This window comes from Orbicella faveolata, unplaced genomic scaffold, assembly GCF_042242905.1.
Source record: "Orbicella faveolata isolate gen_17 unplaced genomic scaffold, um_ofav_v1 contig_48, whole genome shotgun sequence".
Classification (NCBI taxonomy): domain Eukaryota; kingdom Metazoa; phylum Cnidaria; class Anthozoa; order Scleractinia; family Merulinidae; genus Orbicella; species Orbicella faveolata.
The window spans coordinates 13,217,501-13,231,216 of NW_028301578.1; the positions used below are offsets into that span (position 1 = coordinate 13,217,501).

Sequence of the window (13,716 nt, forward strand, 5' to 3'; positions counted from 1 at the left end):
GATTGCACTGAGGACATATTAAAATATAATTCGCATAACGACTAACCCTACTATGCGAGTCTGAATTTTTAGGCCGCAGAGCTCTGTTATGTAACTCGGACAGTCAGCCTCTGTGATACGCCTAAAAGTTTAGCGTAAAATTGTTCAATTTCGTCGTTTGTAATTCCAGTTAATCTTCTCCCTCCTTAACCATCCTTGCTCCTTTATGGTTTATTATTATCTCTCTGGTGTTTTTCTATCTTACTTCTATTATTTTCAGGTTTCCTTCAATTTAAAAGTAGTTTTTTCGCCAGCATAAGACCTTCACTTACGCTATAGAAGCTGCAAATAGGCTCTACAAAGCCATGATCCTCTCGGTCCTAGAATTTTGTGATGCTGTGTGACATGAATGTGGACAAGGAAACAGTGACAATACAGCTAGACTAGTATACTTTAAAACTGCCTCAAAACTTTCTCAAACTCATTAATAATTCTTCAAGTTAAAACAAAGAAAATTACAACCGTGAAGGAGGTTTGAATAACGATTTTACTTCTCTGTTTACTCCCTAGGTTTTGTTTCGATTGAGAAGATATATCAAACACTCAAGACAGTGTTTCATCGGCTATCCAAACAACTCGAATTCTGTCAAAAACACTCCGCTGGGTGTCGTATTTTCAACTCATTTCTCGGTGTTTGGATATCCCGGTGAAACACTGTCTCTCGTGTTTGAAATGATGTTACATCAACCGATCAAATTATGACCAAATTGGGCTGGGAACCAGCTCTATCCTGGAAGACAGGCGCGCATCTTAACATTTGTTTATGAGTGTATTGCAAATAGAGTTCTCAGATATCTTTTTAATTATTTTAATGTAAGAAATCGTGATATTCGCCGTTATAAAACAAGCAACAGTAATGACCTTATTATAGAAAAAGTTTACTTAGCATGCTCCAAGCGTGCCTTTTTCTACGAAGGTGTAACTATTTTTTATAATTCCTTTTAATGTAACTTAATTTTAATGCAACTTTTTGCTAGTTTTACTTAATATTTTATTTTATTTCGATTTATTTCTTACACACAGGACCTGCATTGAACGACTAGTAGAAAAAACGCCTCTTAACAGATGTCAACAACTACCGGCGTCTTACAAATGACTTATCCATGACCGAAACTAAACCGTACTTCTAACAGACCGACTTGATTTGACTAACAATAGACGGACCAAAAACCTACCAATTTGACTAACAATAGACGGATCGAAACCTTCCAATGACTGATGACAAACTCAACACGAGTCTTTCAGCCAATACCATCATGGCTAAACTGACCAATCACGTTCAACGGACCAGACTTATAACATCATCGACTGACAAACATTATTCACTTGACTCTGAAGATGACCTCCGCTCAGGTTGTCGAAACGTCAGTCACCAACAACAGTTCTTTTGAGAACTACCCTCGCCCGGACGATCTCACTATTCGACCTACTGATACTCCTGGGTTCAAACCATTTACTATATTGTCATTGTTAACATATTCACAGAATGCATGAAAATGAGAAAGAGCGTCAGTACTCAAGCAGAGTTCTCGACGTTGAATACGGAACGTTCACCACGCCCTTAGTGTTCATTACTACCGGCAGAATGGGCCAGGAATGCTTGAGCTACCACAGTCGCCTTGCGAAGCTGATAGCGCTAAAGAAGGGGGAACAGTACGCTAGGACGATCTCCTGGATCAAAGCAAATTTAAAAAAGTCGTTTGCACTCTTGAGATCAACCCTCATTTGTTTGAGAGGTTCTAGGACAACTAGGAGAGTCCTAGTTGTCAAGAATGCAGACCTTGACATCGAAACTGCAGAGTGAGCCATCTATTAGTTCCTTTCTTTTCTTTTTTGGACGAAACTCTGATTTTTATTTTAGATTTTAGCTTTATCTTCTTTAAAATTTCTACAACATTTATTCTTTCCTCTGTTAAAAAGAGGGACATGTAGGGTAGGAATTGCCTAGAGTATACACATTACTATCATTTCACATTAATTTGCCATTACTTGTGTACATAGCCACTTCATGCTTGTAAATGCTTACAGAGTATAATTATGTAGGTAGGTTACTGAAATTTTTACGGAAATTATTTTAGGAAAAAAGCTTTACGGGCAATAGAATTTCTGAATTTTTACCAGATAGATGTAAGATTCAGGTTTGTGTGAAAAAGTAGTCAATAAAGTTTTTTTATTGAAATTATTACTATTATTATTATTATTATTATTATTATTATTACTATTATTACTATTACTATTATCATTATCATTATCATTATCATTATCATTATTATTATTATTAGAACGACTCACAACACAGTGACTGAGCTCCTTTAAGCTTAACCGTCTACGCGCCTTATATAATCTCTGCTAAATTTCGACACCGGAAAAACTGAGATTGCCGGCAGACTACACATGACTCCAAAGGAGGAATTTCACCACCATATTTAACTTCTCGTCCATTGCAATGTAAGCAAACGAATGGAAGCAAGACATGCAAGTGACAGCTAGTCCCTCGTGGGGAACTCGTCGCACGATGTGGTTAGTCCGAGGGGGATCGGAGCGCGGTGCAAACAAGAATCCCAGCTAAATAAATGAACACTGTATTCACAAGCAGACAGATTGATTGTTCTAGTCAATCTCATTTTTTAATTGGCTTTTTATTACACTCTTTTTACATAAGCATATTGGTTTCCCTGTCCTGTTTGAATATTCTTATTTTTTCTGCCCATTTTAGGCTGAAAACATTCTTGTGAATATTCTTAGATTATAGCGTATGACCTTTCCATTTTAGAGTGTATTGAAGGCGTTAAAATAATTTTGGAGTCCGACTGCAGGTAATAAAGTCTAATATAACACACATAACGTCTTGCAGAAATGCTCCTACCATGCCGCCAGTGCTGTTTTTGCTGTTTTTTGACTAGTTTTTCCGTTTAGAGAAAGGAAGAATTTTATACGGTTTTGCTTAGTTTAATTGTATTGTATTTACAATTTTTCATCTCGCAAAACCATGTTCTTTTCCAAACTCCAGCCATTGCCTTTATCAGAAAGAACGCTCAGCAGAAATATTTAGGCACTCTCATTAAATTTCACTACAGGCGAGTAGAGCGGAATAAGACCAAACTCCACAGGATTAAACAGCTAGAGCAGCGTAAAAGCAATGATGAAAAGCTAACTAAGAATAAGGCACATTACATGGTCCTTGAACCGAGAGTCAATGTAAACAAACATAAAGAAACAATTGAAAACATCCAGAAAATTCACAGCTGAAATTTCAGATACAGAAATAACTTTCCTGGATACATGCGTATATAAGGGCGAAAGATTTAAGAAGGAATCCATTCTCGACGTGCGCACGCACTTCAAACCGACAGAAACTTTCCAATACACACACTTCACCTTCTGCCACCCTCCAGGCGTCAGGAAAGGCTGATCAAAGGCGAAGCCTTAAGACTTCTGAGAACCAACTCTTTAAAAGCTACATTTGAAGAAAACATTACTCAATTCCAACGCAGATTACGCGACAGAGGTTATCCAGATAACCTTGTAGAAAAGAATTAACACTCTCTCAGAACTTAAATTTGGCCAAAGAATGTCGGCTCGACAAAATAAACAAAAAATGCGCAAGAGAATTTTGCCGTTTGTTACAGAATATCGCCCATCTGTGCCTAATCTTAAAAACATTCTAATGAGTAAATGGCATTTAATACAAAATCAGCCTCTGCTAAGAGAAATCTATAAAGAGCCTCCCCTGCTTTCATACAGAAAAGGGGAATCTTTGAAACACGTACTCGTTAGAGCAAAGCATTGAAGGTCAAAGTTTTCCTATCTTGACCAATAAGAGTCGTGTTTGGCCTGTCATCCATTTCTATCATCAGATCTATAAAGACCCTCCCCTGCTTTCATACAGAAAAGGGAGGTCTTTGAAAAACGTACTCTTTAGCGCGAAGCTTTGAAGGTCAAAGTTTTCCTATCTTGACCAATAGGAGTCATGTTTGGCCTGTCATTCATTTTTATCATCATTAAGATATTCATTTTAGCCTCCATATTCTTCGTTACAATCGCTGCAGCAATTTTCGCGCCCTTATTGGTTGATTTTCATTGTCAATAAGCGGACAGACACATAAATTTATAATTTATGCGAAGCGGGCGAGAGCGTACAATTTGATTATTTGTCATGTAAAAAAAAAAAATTGACGAGAGTTTTTCATGCGTCTATCCTGTTATTGACGATGAATTTCATCGCCTCGTGGATCCACATCTATTTTGACAAAGTACTTGACGAAATTCATGATTAATAACAGCACAGACGCATGAAAAACTGACGTCAATTTCTGAGATAAAATAAACCCTATAAAACGGCCACCCTCAGGGAAATGGACAGTAGCCGCTTTAAGGGAGCTGGCCGATTAATAGACGTAAAAACAATAGAAAAGCCCCCATCGGGACTTCGATTACTGGCCGCCCAACAGCTCGACTTATTCTTATAAACAAGTGTGTAGTTGAAGAAGGTCTTTCTAAGGGTTAAGTCGCTATTAGCTTGATTTTTCAACCAAAGGATGATGCTAATTAGAAATAAAAATACAAAAAAATATATTTTTAGGTTGGCAAAATTTCGTCATGTCGAGTTATTGGCTTGGCTTGGTGTGGTGTTTGTTAGGTTTCTTGGTTGTCTCAAGCCGAACGGAATCATGGGAAGAGTATTTTGCGTTTATTAAGAGTGACCTGGTACCGAGTTTACTATCGGCTCAAGTTGCTGAAGTGCAATTCAACTGCCGATCCGAAGTTGGACGTGAGTAAACTTCAAAGTGTGTCTCTTGTAAACGTGAAAAGATACTTTACATGATGGATTAACGTAACTCCAATCGCCATGTCCGGCCTTAAAAAGTTTTTCAAGAAGAAGAGCCCAAGTGCAAAGAACACTCTGTCCACCGAAGACCTTAACGATGCCGCAAGCATCGCATCTGGTTACTCCATCTCCAAGGACAAGGACTTACCGAAGCTTCATAAAGCCGTTTTGAGCGGGGATCTATCAAAATTGAAGCAACTAGTCAAGAAGGGAGACATCAACCAGCTCGACAGGGAAAACAGGTAACGGGCAAGATAGTTTTGTCTGGGATCAGAAATTTACTGCCATCGCGATCATACGCGTTTCTTTGGTAACTCTTGAAGCGTCCTTGAATTCTCAACCCACACTAAGCTCCTAAGGCTTATAGTATGTACCTCTACGCTAAACGCTTCTTGTATCTACCTGGTTTGAGTACTACTTCATTTTTCAATGCACCAGGCTACAAAATAAGCAAATCTGTATTTCCTTTAGTAGGCTTAAATTTTTATATACAGAGAATGATTCAAAACTTAATGACTTAGAACTTAATCTTCAATTCGTTTTATTAGCTAAATAATTGGAATACTTTTGGCGGTCGTCATCGGTTATTCTCATTTGATTTTATAAAAACCATGTAGGCGATTAATCTATACATTCAGCGATCGCCAATTCGCAGATGGTGGTAAAATATTGTGCCTGCGTGCTGTTCAAATAAGATTAAATTTTGTGATATTGTTTTTCTGTATAAACAATTTTTTTTACGCCTAAATGCTATCAAACGTTTGGTTAAATGCTAATTGTCAGAAATGAAAACACTCTGTATTGAAATTCTCTGATGTGATTGGTTATCAGTAATGATTTACTGCACAGTTATGTGCATTACCTGGGTAGGCAAAGCCGTTAGAAATTAGAGTGTTTGTATTGGAATCCGATGGCAAAAAACTTTTTTCCAAAATTGAATTTTACACCGTTTGAGAATCGCAACGTTAAAATACTAGTTAGAAGATTGTACTCGCCAGGTAGCTTGGCCAGAAGATGCTTAGTTAGGGCCTGTTCATATTATGGTAGTGGGGGACCCCGGGGAGGTGAAGTACCTCACCTACCTGTGGTAAAGAAATACTTGTCTTCACATACAACTCTGGGGACATAAGGTGAGGTCCTAAACGCAATTTTGCTGTCACTAAGTACGTACATAAACAAAGAACTGATGTTTGTTTCCTTTGTTTGTTTCGATGAAGCTGCTTTGTGCTTCAATGTCGTTGTTGCAGGCAAAACTTCAGTTTGATTCCACTGATTAGCCTGACTATCTGGTTGACTATCAATGCTTAAATTGTGGCCAGCAATGTCAATTTCATCAGCATTTTGGCGGTTTTGGAGGTGAAATCGTCAAAATAACCCGCTACGCTAGAAGCAGCTGGTAGCCATGATGTTCTGCCGTGTGTTTTGGCAGGCTTTGGCGCAGTGATCTGATTATCCCGGTTAGGTGGGCTACCCCACTCTGCAGCTTTCACATTGAGAATTGGGACCAGCTGACCGGGTAACCCGCCTTGGTGGGGTACCCCACCTACATGTAACATGCAAACATGATCAAGAAAAAAAGAGAGAGTATGGATAGATTGGTTATCTAGCAAGGCTGGGGACCTCGCCTGCATGAGGTCCCCCACCTCCATGTGAACAGGCCCTTAATTGTTCTAATTTTCTATACATTTTTTTGTCTGTAAATTTGGCTGGGTAGATGGACGTCTAGACGCTGTTCACAGAAAAAAAGTTACGGACAAATTTATGGAAAATTTAAAAAAAATAACTGAGCATCTTCTAGCTGAGCTACATCTTTCAAACTTGGTGAATGCAATCTCCTACTGAGTATTTTAACGTTTTGATCCACAAATTGTGCAAAATTTAATTTTGGAAAACGTTATTTACCATTGGATTCCCATACAAACACTGTAATTTCTGACTGCTTTGCCTACCCGTCAAGTTGTAAGTTTATGCTTCCATACCCTTTGAGCAGTTGCATTTGGCATAGGAGAAACCAACTGCTTGTAGGGAATTGCTTCCAGCAAACCATCAATCAATATTGGAACATTCACCCATAACATTTCAGAGTTCCCATTAAACGAATAATATCTGATTTGACTGTAATAAGAATCTTTTTCATTGTCACTTTTGCATTTTACAGTTCCCAAAAGGGCTGCAAAATAGTATTTTTTTTTTTTGTCATCACCCTTGTACAGGTTACATTTCCAAAGTCCAAAGCAAACCTTGCTCTCTTTAAGTAGTTATACATGTACATGTATGGCTTCCCTCCTCCTGTGATAACCTTTTCCAGTGTACAATATTGTAAACATGGTTCACATTTGAAGTTTGATTTTTTTTTTAGAACGGCTCTTCACCTTGCCTGTGCTCAAGGTAAGGAGGACATTGTAAAATTCCTCCTGGCAAACAATGCTAAGACTAATCTCTGTGACAACTATGGTCGAACACCACTCATGAAGGTAAGTGTTAACCATATAGAGTAATACAAAAATAATGTTTAGTGAAAAAGCCAATGCAGCTACCATTCATGTTCTGGAAATTACATTTTGTATCTGATTCAATCAGACCTGAATCATGCAAACCGCTGTTATTTCTTATTTGAATGAGTTATTATTTTCAAGGCAGCTTTTCCAAGGCTTAAAAATTTGCTGATAGCCATGACCTACTATGATTTACAGGGATGTTATTAAGTTTTGTGTTAACTGTAGCCATGATCTTCACACCCATAATAAACTTGTTAACAGCTACATGTACAGTATAGTCCAGTACACCCGTAACAAATCGGGCCCATCAAACATACTCAGCTGTAGTAGATATTATTGACATCCCTGGTTTAACTGCATGTATAAGGCCCAGTTTTCTCTTTTTAAATATTAACTATATCATTTATAAGGCACAGACTTCCATATCATGCTTAATCATGCATAATATTAATATAGATTTACATGTAGGCAAGCCTAAAAGCAGAGCTCTTGGTTGCAATAATCAACCATAAAGCAAAAAGAGGATTTGTTTTTCTTGAATCAGACACCTAAAAAATGATCAATAATGTGAGCATGTAATCGTGAACTCAGCCTGTGGTTTCACTATTTTGTCCGGTTAAATTTTCACAAACTATACCCAAAAAGTGTAGCCAAGATTGTAGAAATTACATATGCAATATATCAGGGAATTTCCAAGAGATGATATACATGAATGCTTAGTCATGCATAGAAATTAAAAATTATTAACTATATCAAGGATTGTGTGCCCTATTCTAATAATAATAATAATAATAATATAATTATGGCTAATTAAGTAATATTTAAATCGTTTACTGTTTTTTGCACAGGTGGTAGAATGTCAGTTCTTGGAGTGTATTAGAATTTTGCTGGATCATGGAGCTCAGGCAAATGTTGTGGATGTCAATAACAGCACATCGCTTCATCTTGCTGCAGCTAATGGCGACATTGATGCTGCTGTGCTTTTGTTAGAAAGAGAAGCTAAAGTTGATGCCAAAGACAAGGTACTTTGATTTTAAATATTACAATAAATGTTAAAACTGCCAAACTGTCTGCAAGCACACACCAGTATGTGATCTGTAAGCAGCTGCTTAGTAGAGGCGTTTGCTTACATGTATAAGAGCTGAAAATCAAGTTTTTTTGTATGTCGCTGTTGGTGTTGTAAAGTACGTACGTGTCCTGTTAACAAAGGTTTGTAACCAGATTTTGGTGACCCATTTGTGGTTGGGTTAATTGTAGTTTGAATGTGTTCAGTTTTATAATATTTTAAAAGTTACCCTTGGCTGTATTTTTTCACAGGAAGGTTTTACTCCTCTCCATGTGTCATCATCACTCGGAAACTTAGACTTTGTCAATTTTCTGATCAACGAAGGAGCAAAGATTGATGAAGTTGATGCTCATGGAAGGTGGGTTGGGCTATGTGCATTTTCTTATTGTCCCACGGCGTGACTTCACATGATCAGATCTCCAAGAGTTTTTAAAAAGGTTTTTGCAGGATCAAGCTCAAAATTGTAACTTACTACTCAGTGCAAAAATTCTACAGAGATCTTTGATTTGCAAGGTTCTAGTAAAGGTCCTTGAAATATAATTGTAAGATCTGCAAAATCAAGAATTTACTCCATGATTTTTGCATAATTCTTATCAAATCTGGGAAAATCCTTTTTAAGTATTGATGTATGACTTTGTACACCTTCTGTAAATTAATTATAATTACAGTATCACTACCAGTGGAATTCCAATTTCTCAGACCCTCAATTTTTTAAACCTCCTGATAGCTCAAACCAAAAGCTGTTTTATTCTCCCCAGTTGAACTCTGTAATTTTACCCCTGATTTTTCAAACCAGTACTTTGAATTGGATGTTTGGAAAATCATGATTCTACTGTACAGTATATTTGTCAGTAATGACTGCTTCTTATGCTTTCAAGGTCAGCGTTGATGACAGCCGCTAGTGAGGGACACATTAGTATAGTTCGACTTTTCCTTCAGCATAATGCAAACACTGAACTAAAAGACTCCCAGGGATGGAAGGCTTCAGACCATGCTGTCATTCACGGACACCACAGGTTAGGCAGACATGATTTTTTTTGACACAGGGATACCACTTCAAAGTGGAGGTGTTGTTGCCTTATGGTTGGTGAACCCCACTCTTGATTGAGCGGTCTGGGTTCGAATGTGGGTCTGGATTTGGCCTGAACCCTGAGGCTTATTCTTACTTGAATGTATTTTCTCCTAAACTTGACACTAGAACATGTTGAAGACTCTCAGTGCGAATGGGAAAAAAAACTTGCAATTTACATGTAATACAGGCAGCAAACATAATTTTTTTTCCAATATTATTTATTTCTTAACAGTGTTTCAAATATCATTGAAGAGTATGAAGAACAACAAGAAAGAGCAAGAAATCAGGTGAAGAACACAAAATCAAATCAGTCTACACCCAATAAGAGAGTGGATTTCACTGGATTGCTAGGAACTGGAACAACAACTAATGACGTGGACTTCTCATTTGGAGGACCTGTCGCAGATGAGGGAGGTATGTAACAACATTGTACAGAAACCAGTTAGGCCTCAGGTTCACACTAGCAACATGGCAACATCATGACAAATTTAAAACATCATTAAATAGCTCATTTCAGGAAATAAATGTACAAAGTAAAACTGTTATGTAAACATCAAACATAAAGACATAAGGTGTAAAAAGTTTTTTCCTTATGTCGTTATAATGTTCATGCTGTTATGTTGCTGTTGTGTCATTGTGTCAGGAAGTTCACACTGCAAATGTAACTTAGAGTATCATGTCCTTCTTGCATGTATGTAAAATTTTATGTTTATGCACTTACAGTGTGTTGCTAAATGTGAACTACAGTAGGCTTAACGGTCAATATGCAGTAATTACAAGCAATGCACATGTTGATATTTTGTTAAAAATATATGAAGGGACTGTGACTTTTAACATTTTAGCTGGTTTAATAAAAGATATCTGGTAAATAATTCTATCTCGTCCCCAGTCTTAGTCACTCCATAGTCACATGAGAGAGCATGCGCATGCGATCAGTCAGTTGCAATCGTGTTCTTTCAGTCGGTCGGACGCAAAATTTTCACCTCTTCGAATAACTTCCTACAGTACTACTGTTTATTCCTCACAAAAATGTGATTAATTTATTTTCTACTTACATGTACATGTACATGTAACCTGTAAAAATACTCTTTAAGCAAAGACATTTTCATTGTCGTTGGTCAAATCACATTTCACAAAATTGTTGTTGTGCCCTCCTTTTAGCATTATTTAATTTTCATTTTGTGGAGAGCAGTTTTGAATTATTTTGTTTTTTATGATTATTGACAATAAAGTTTCCAGTTACTTGTGATAATATATAATTGTTCTTGGCTACATGTAATCTTACGCAGCTTGTTTCGTTCCGGCCAAGGGATTGTAATCATGATAATATAAATGTGATAACTATTAGTATTTTTCCTGTTCTGTAGGTTATAATAGTGCTTCAGCAAAGGAAGAGGATTCTGTCAGTCAGTAAGTACATGTAATCAAGATGATCATTGCTGTGTAAATTGAGTCACAAAACACCACCTTTGCTAATTACATGTAGTCATATTATGATTAATAGCATTTTGCATTCATGACATATAATTGTAAGTTTTACTTGTCAAAACGTGTAAAATTCAATGTTGGGATTCAAACAGCAGATTACAAAAATATGATTGTAGACTAAATGTGGGAGTCTCGATACCCAATAAGTTTTCTTAATTAAATCAGGCAGCTGAAATATGTGTAAAATCGACAAATCCTAAGAGATATATTAACCGTAATAACATAATTTTCATCAAGAGAACCAGTTATTAGATGAATAATTTTAGCGGTAATCAAGAACATCTTTTAAGTAGTGAGCTTTAATTAAAATTTCAGCATGTATGTTAATTTATACCAACTTTGTGGTTGAATTAATTATTTATTTGATGTTGAGCATTATGTAGGCAGGTGTAATTGACTGTAAGCTGACACAAGTGACAACTGCAACATAATTTAAATTTTAAAACATTATAAAACCACCTGCATGTATTGAATGCTAATTCATGGCTTGGTTCTTGCTGAATATTACTAATCTTGATGTTGAAAACCATAAAATTAATAAGGTTTTGTTAACATAATTTTTGAGGAAACCTTTGAATATAGGAGACTGATAACCACATTAGGGTTCAACTGAAGTAGAAACCTGCTCCAAGTAGGTTGAATGGAATTTGGATCAGTTAATATTCATTGTACACTGCTAGGTGGTGTCAACATAATTTTTGTGCATGTTTACATGTAGGTGAAGCTTATTTGTTGTGTAGTGTTTATTATTTTAATGGCATAGTCACACTGCCATGATACTCTGTCGAATGTTTGTGCCTTGCAAAGCTATCAAGTGCACTTTCATCCCTTAATTGATTCATGTACATCTTAAGTTGTAGGACAAGATTCACAAGATTTGTGTTTGTAGACTGTATTAAAAAAATGTTAAGACTAAATTTGAAGACACCTTGATGCGAATTTTAACTTTTACAGTCTTGAGTAACACACACCAAAAACTCAACTATGAATTCACTGTTTAAAAAACCGTTGAAATTCATATTACCTTAAACTTCCAAAAGAAATGATCCCCTAAAAGTGGCGACCCTCTCAAAAGTAACACAAAAAAATTGTGGCCGCTAATAAATCCTAAAAGTAGCGACTCCTCTTGAAAGTAGTGAGCCTTCCCCCAACCCCTGTGTACACCTAACTGATAGTTTTCTCTTTCAGCCATTCAGGAGGAGATTCATGGGATTCTTCTGGTGATGAGGATGACAACATGTTCCAATCAAAAGCAAAGGTATAATCCCTTTTTGTCTTTTTTCCTATGCTGTACATAGTAGGCTCCCATGCACTGCTGCACCAGTGGGGAAACCATGACAGATGATCTGCTCTGCCACAAGCGGCGACTATCGCCAGTGGCTTCTCTGTGCTCATGTGGCAGCACATTAGGCTATGCTCTACACTGCTTAGTTGCAATGCAATCATTGTCACGCGTTCTTTATGCAATCACATCCTAACCATATAGCCAACATCACTTTCAATTGCGTTTTGTGTCACTGATTAGAAACAGTTCTTTGTTGAGTAGGACACTTTCTTACAACCATCTGGTTAGACAACTGACATTACTGTTTTGTGTTTTTTGTTGTCAGCCGACTTCAGCAAAGCCCAGTTTATTGGCGGCACTTAACAAGTCTCCTCAACAAGTCACTAGGTCAACTTCAGACGTGTCCACTAATAGTGCCAAATGTAAGTATCAAGATACAAACTCTCCTTACACTTGTCCTGTAGGGGATATTGGTGTTTGGTTTTGCACTCAAACAGTGTGTGGAAAATCATTTCTTTAATGGTCTGAAGAAAGGACAAGTTTGAAGTGGTCCATTCAACACCATGTACCCCCACCCCCTCCCCCTACCCGGGTGATTGGCTCCAATATTCTTACAACCACTGCATCCCTGATTTTGAGAGGAAAGCTGTTGATCTCATTAAGACTGAGGTTTTAAACCGTTTTATAAATGGCCTATTCGACAAAAATAATAATGAGAAGTACTTTTACTGGATATGCTTTTAATAAAGTTGTAAAAAATGTCAAGCAATTCACAACTTTGTAATAACCGTCAGGGTTGTCACAAACTTTAGAAGTAGGCGGCTTTATTGTATGAGTGGGCGATTGATTTTACCATCTTTTTGTAAGAATCAGACCAGTAGCTCAGCAGTTTAGCCTGCCGAGATTACAAAATGAATCACAAAGTACATGGGGATTTTAACCAGCAGCTGGCTTTTTATGACAACTGGTTTACTTTTAGCTTCCCTTTGTGCTTGTGTTGTGTTCTTGGGCAAGACACTTTACTCTCACAGTGCCTCTCTCCACCCAGGCGTACAAATGGGTACCAGCAAATTTAATGCTGGGGGTAGCCCTGTGATGGACTAGCATCCTATCGGGGGGGGGGGGGGGGGGGCTGCATAAATACTCCTAGTCGCTTTGTAGTACGGAAACTGGAGATAGGTGCCGGCCTGATGGGCCACAGGCACTTGGCTCGTATGCAGACTTTATCTTGTGCTTAGCTTTAACAACTGGCCTCTTTTTTGACATCATTGCTTTTAAATGGATGGTTTTGTTTTCTCCTCTCCAGCGGCTAGTCGAATTCCAGTCAAATCATCCCTTGTCAAGTCAGAGCCTAACCCTGTTCAAGGTAGGAATGTTGATTCATGAATATTATCTCTCATAACTTTTTTTTTCCTTTTTTTATAAAAGTGTTCTTATTTT

At 37.3% G+C, this 13,716-nt stretch overlaps 1 protein-coding gene across 4 annotated transcripts in view; it reads left to right on the top strand.

Moving 5' to 3' along the window:
• The first annotated feature begins 4,763 nt into the window (after positions 1 to 4,763).
• The window catches only part of LOC110039661 (uncharacterized), a 40,654-nt gene continuing 31,701 nt past the window's right edge, over positions 4,764 to 13,716 (top strand). For 2 of the 4 annotated variants that reach the window (XM_089280875.1, XM_089280876.1), the window contains exons 1-10: positions 4,765 to 5,109; positions 7,227 to 7,341; positions 8,214 to 8,387; positions 8,683 to 8,789; positions 9,310 to 9,447; positions 9,736 to 9,917; positions 10,871 to 10,913; positions 12,180 to 12,249; positions 12,602 to 12,698; positions 13,583 to 13,642. In XM_089280875.1, coding sequence (XP_089137001.1) covers positions 4,889 to 5,109; positions 7,227 to 7,341; positions 8,214 to 8,387; positions 8,683 to 8,789; positions 9,310 to 9,447; positions 9,736 to 9,917; positions 10,871 to 10,913; positions 12,180 to 12,249; positions 12,602 to 12,698; positions 13,583 to 13,642 — 1,207 coding nt within the window. In that variant the 5' untranslated portion in view covers positions 4,765 to 4,888. Of the gene's footprint in view, positions 5,110 to 7,226; positions 7,342 to 8,213; positions 8,388 to 8,682; positions 8,790 to 9,309; positions 9,448 to 9,735; positions 9,918 to 10,870; positions 10,914 to 11,603; positions 11,623 to 12,179; positions 12,250 to 12,601; positions 12,699 to 13,582; positions 13,643 to 13,716 lie in introns of those variants that run through there. The other 2 variants (XM_089280874.1, XM_089280877.1) reach the window with 2 other exon arrangements.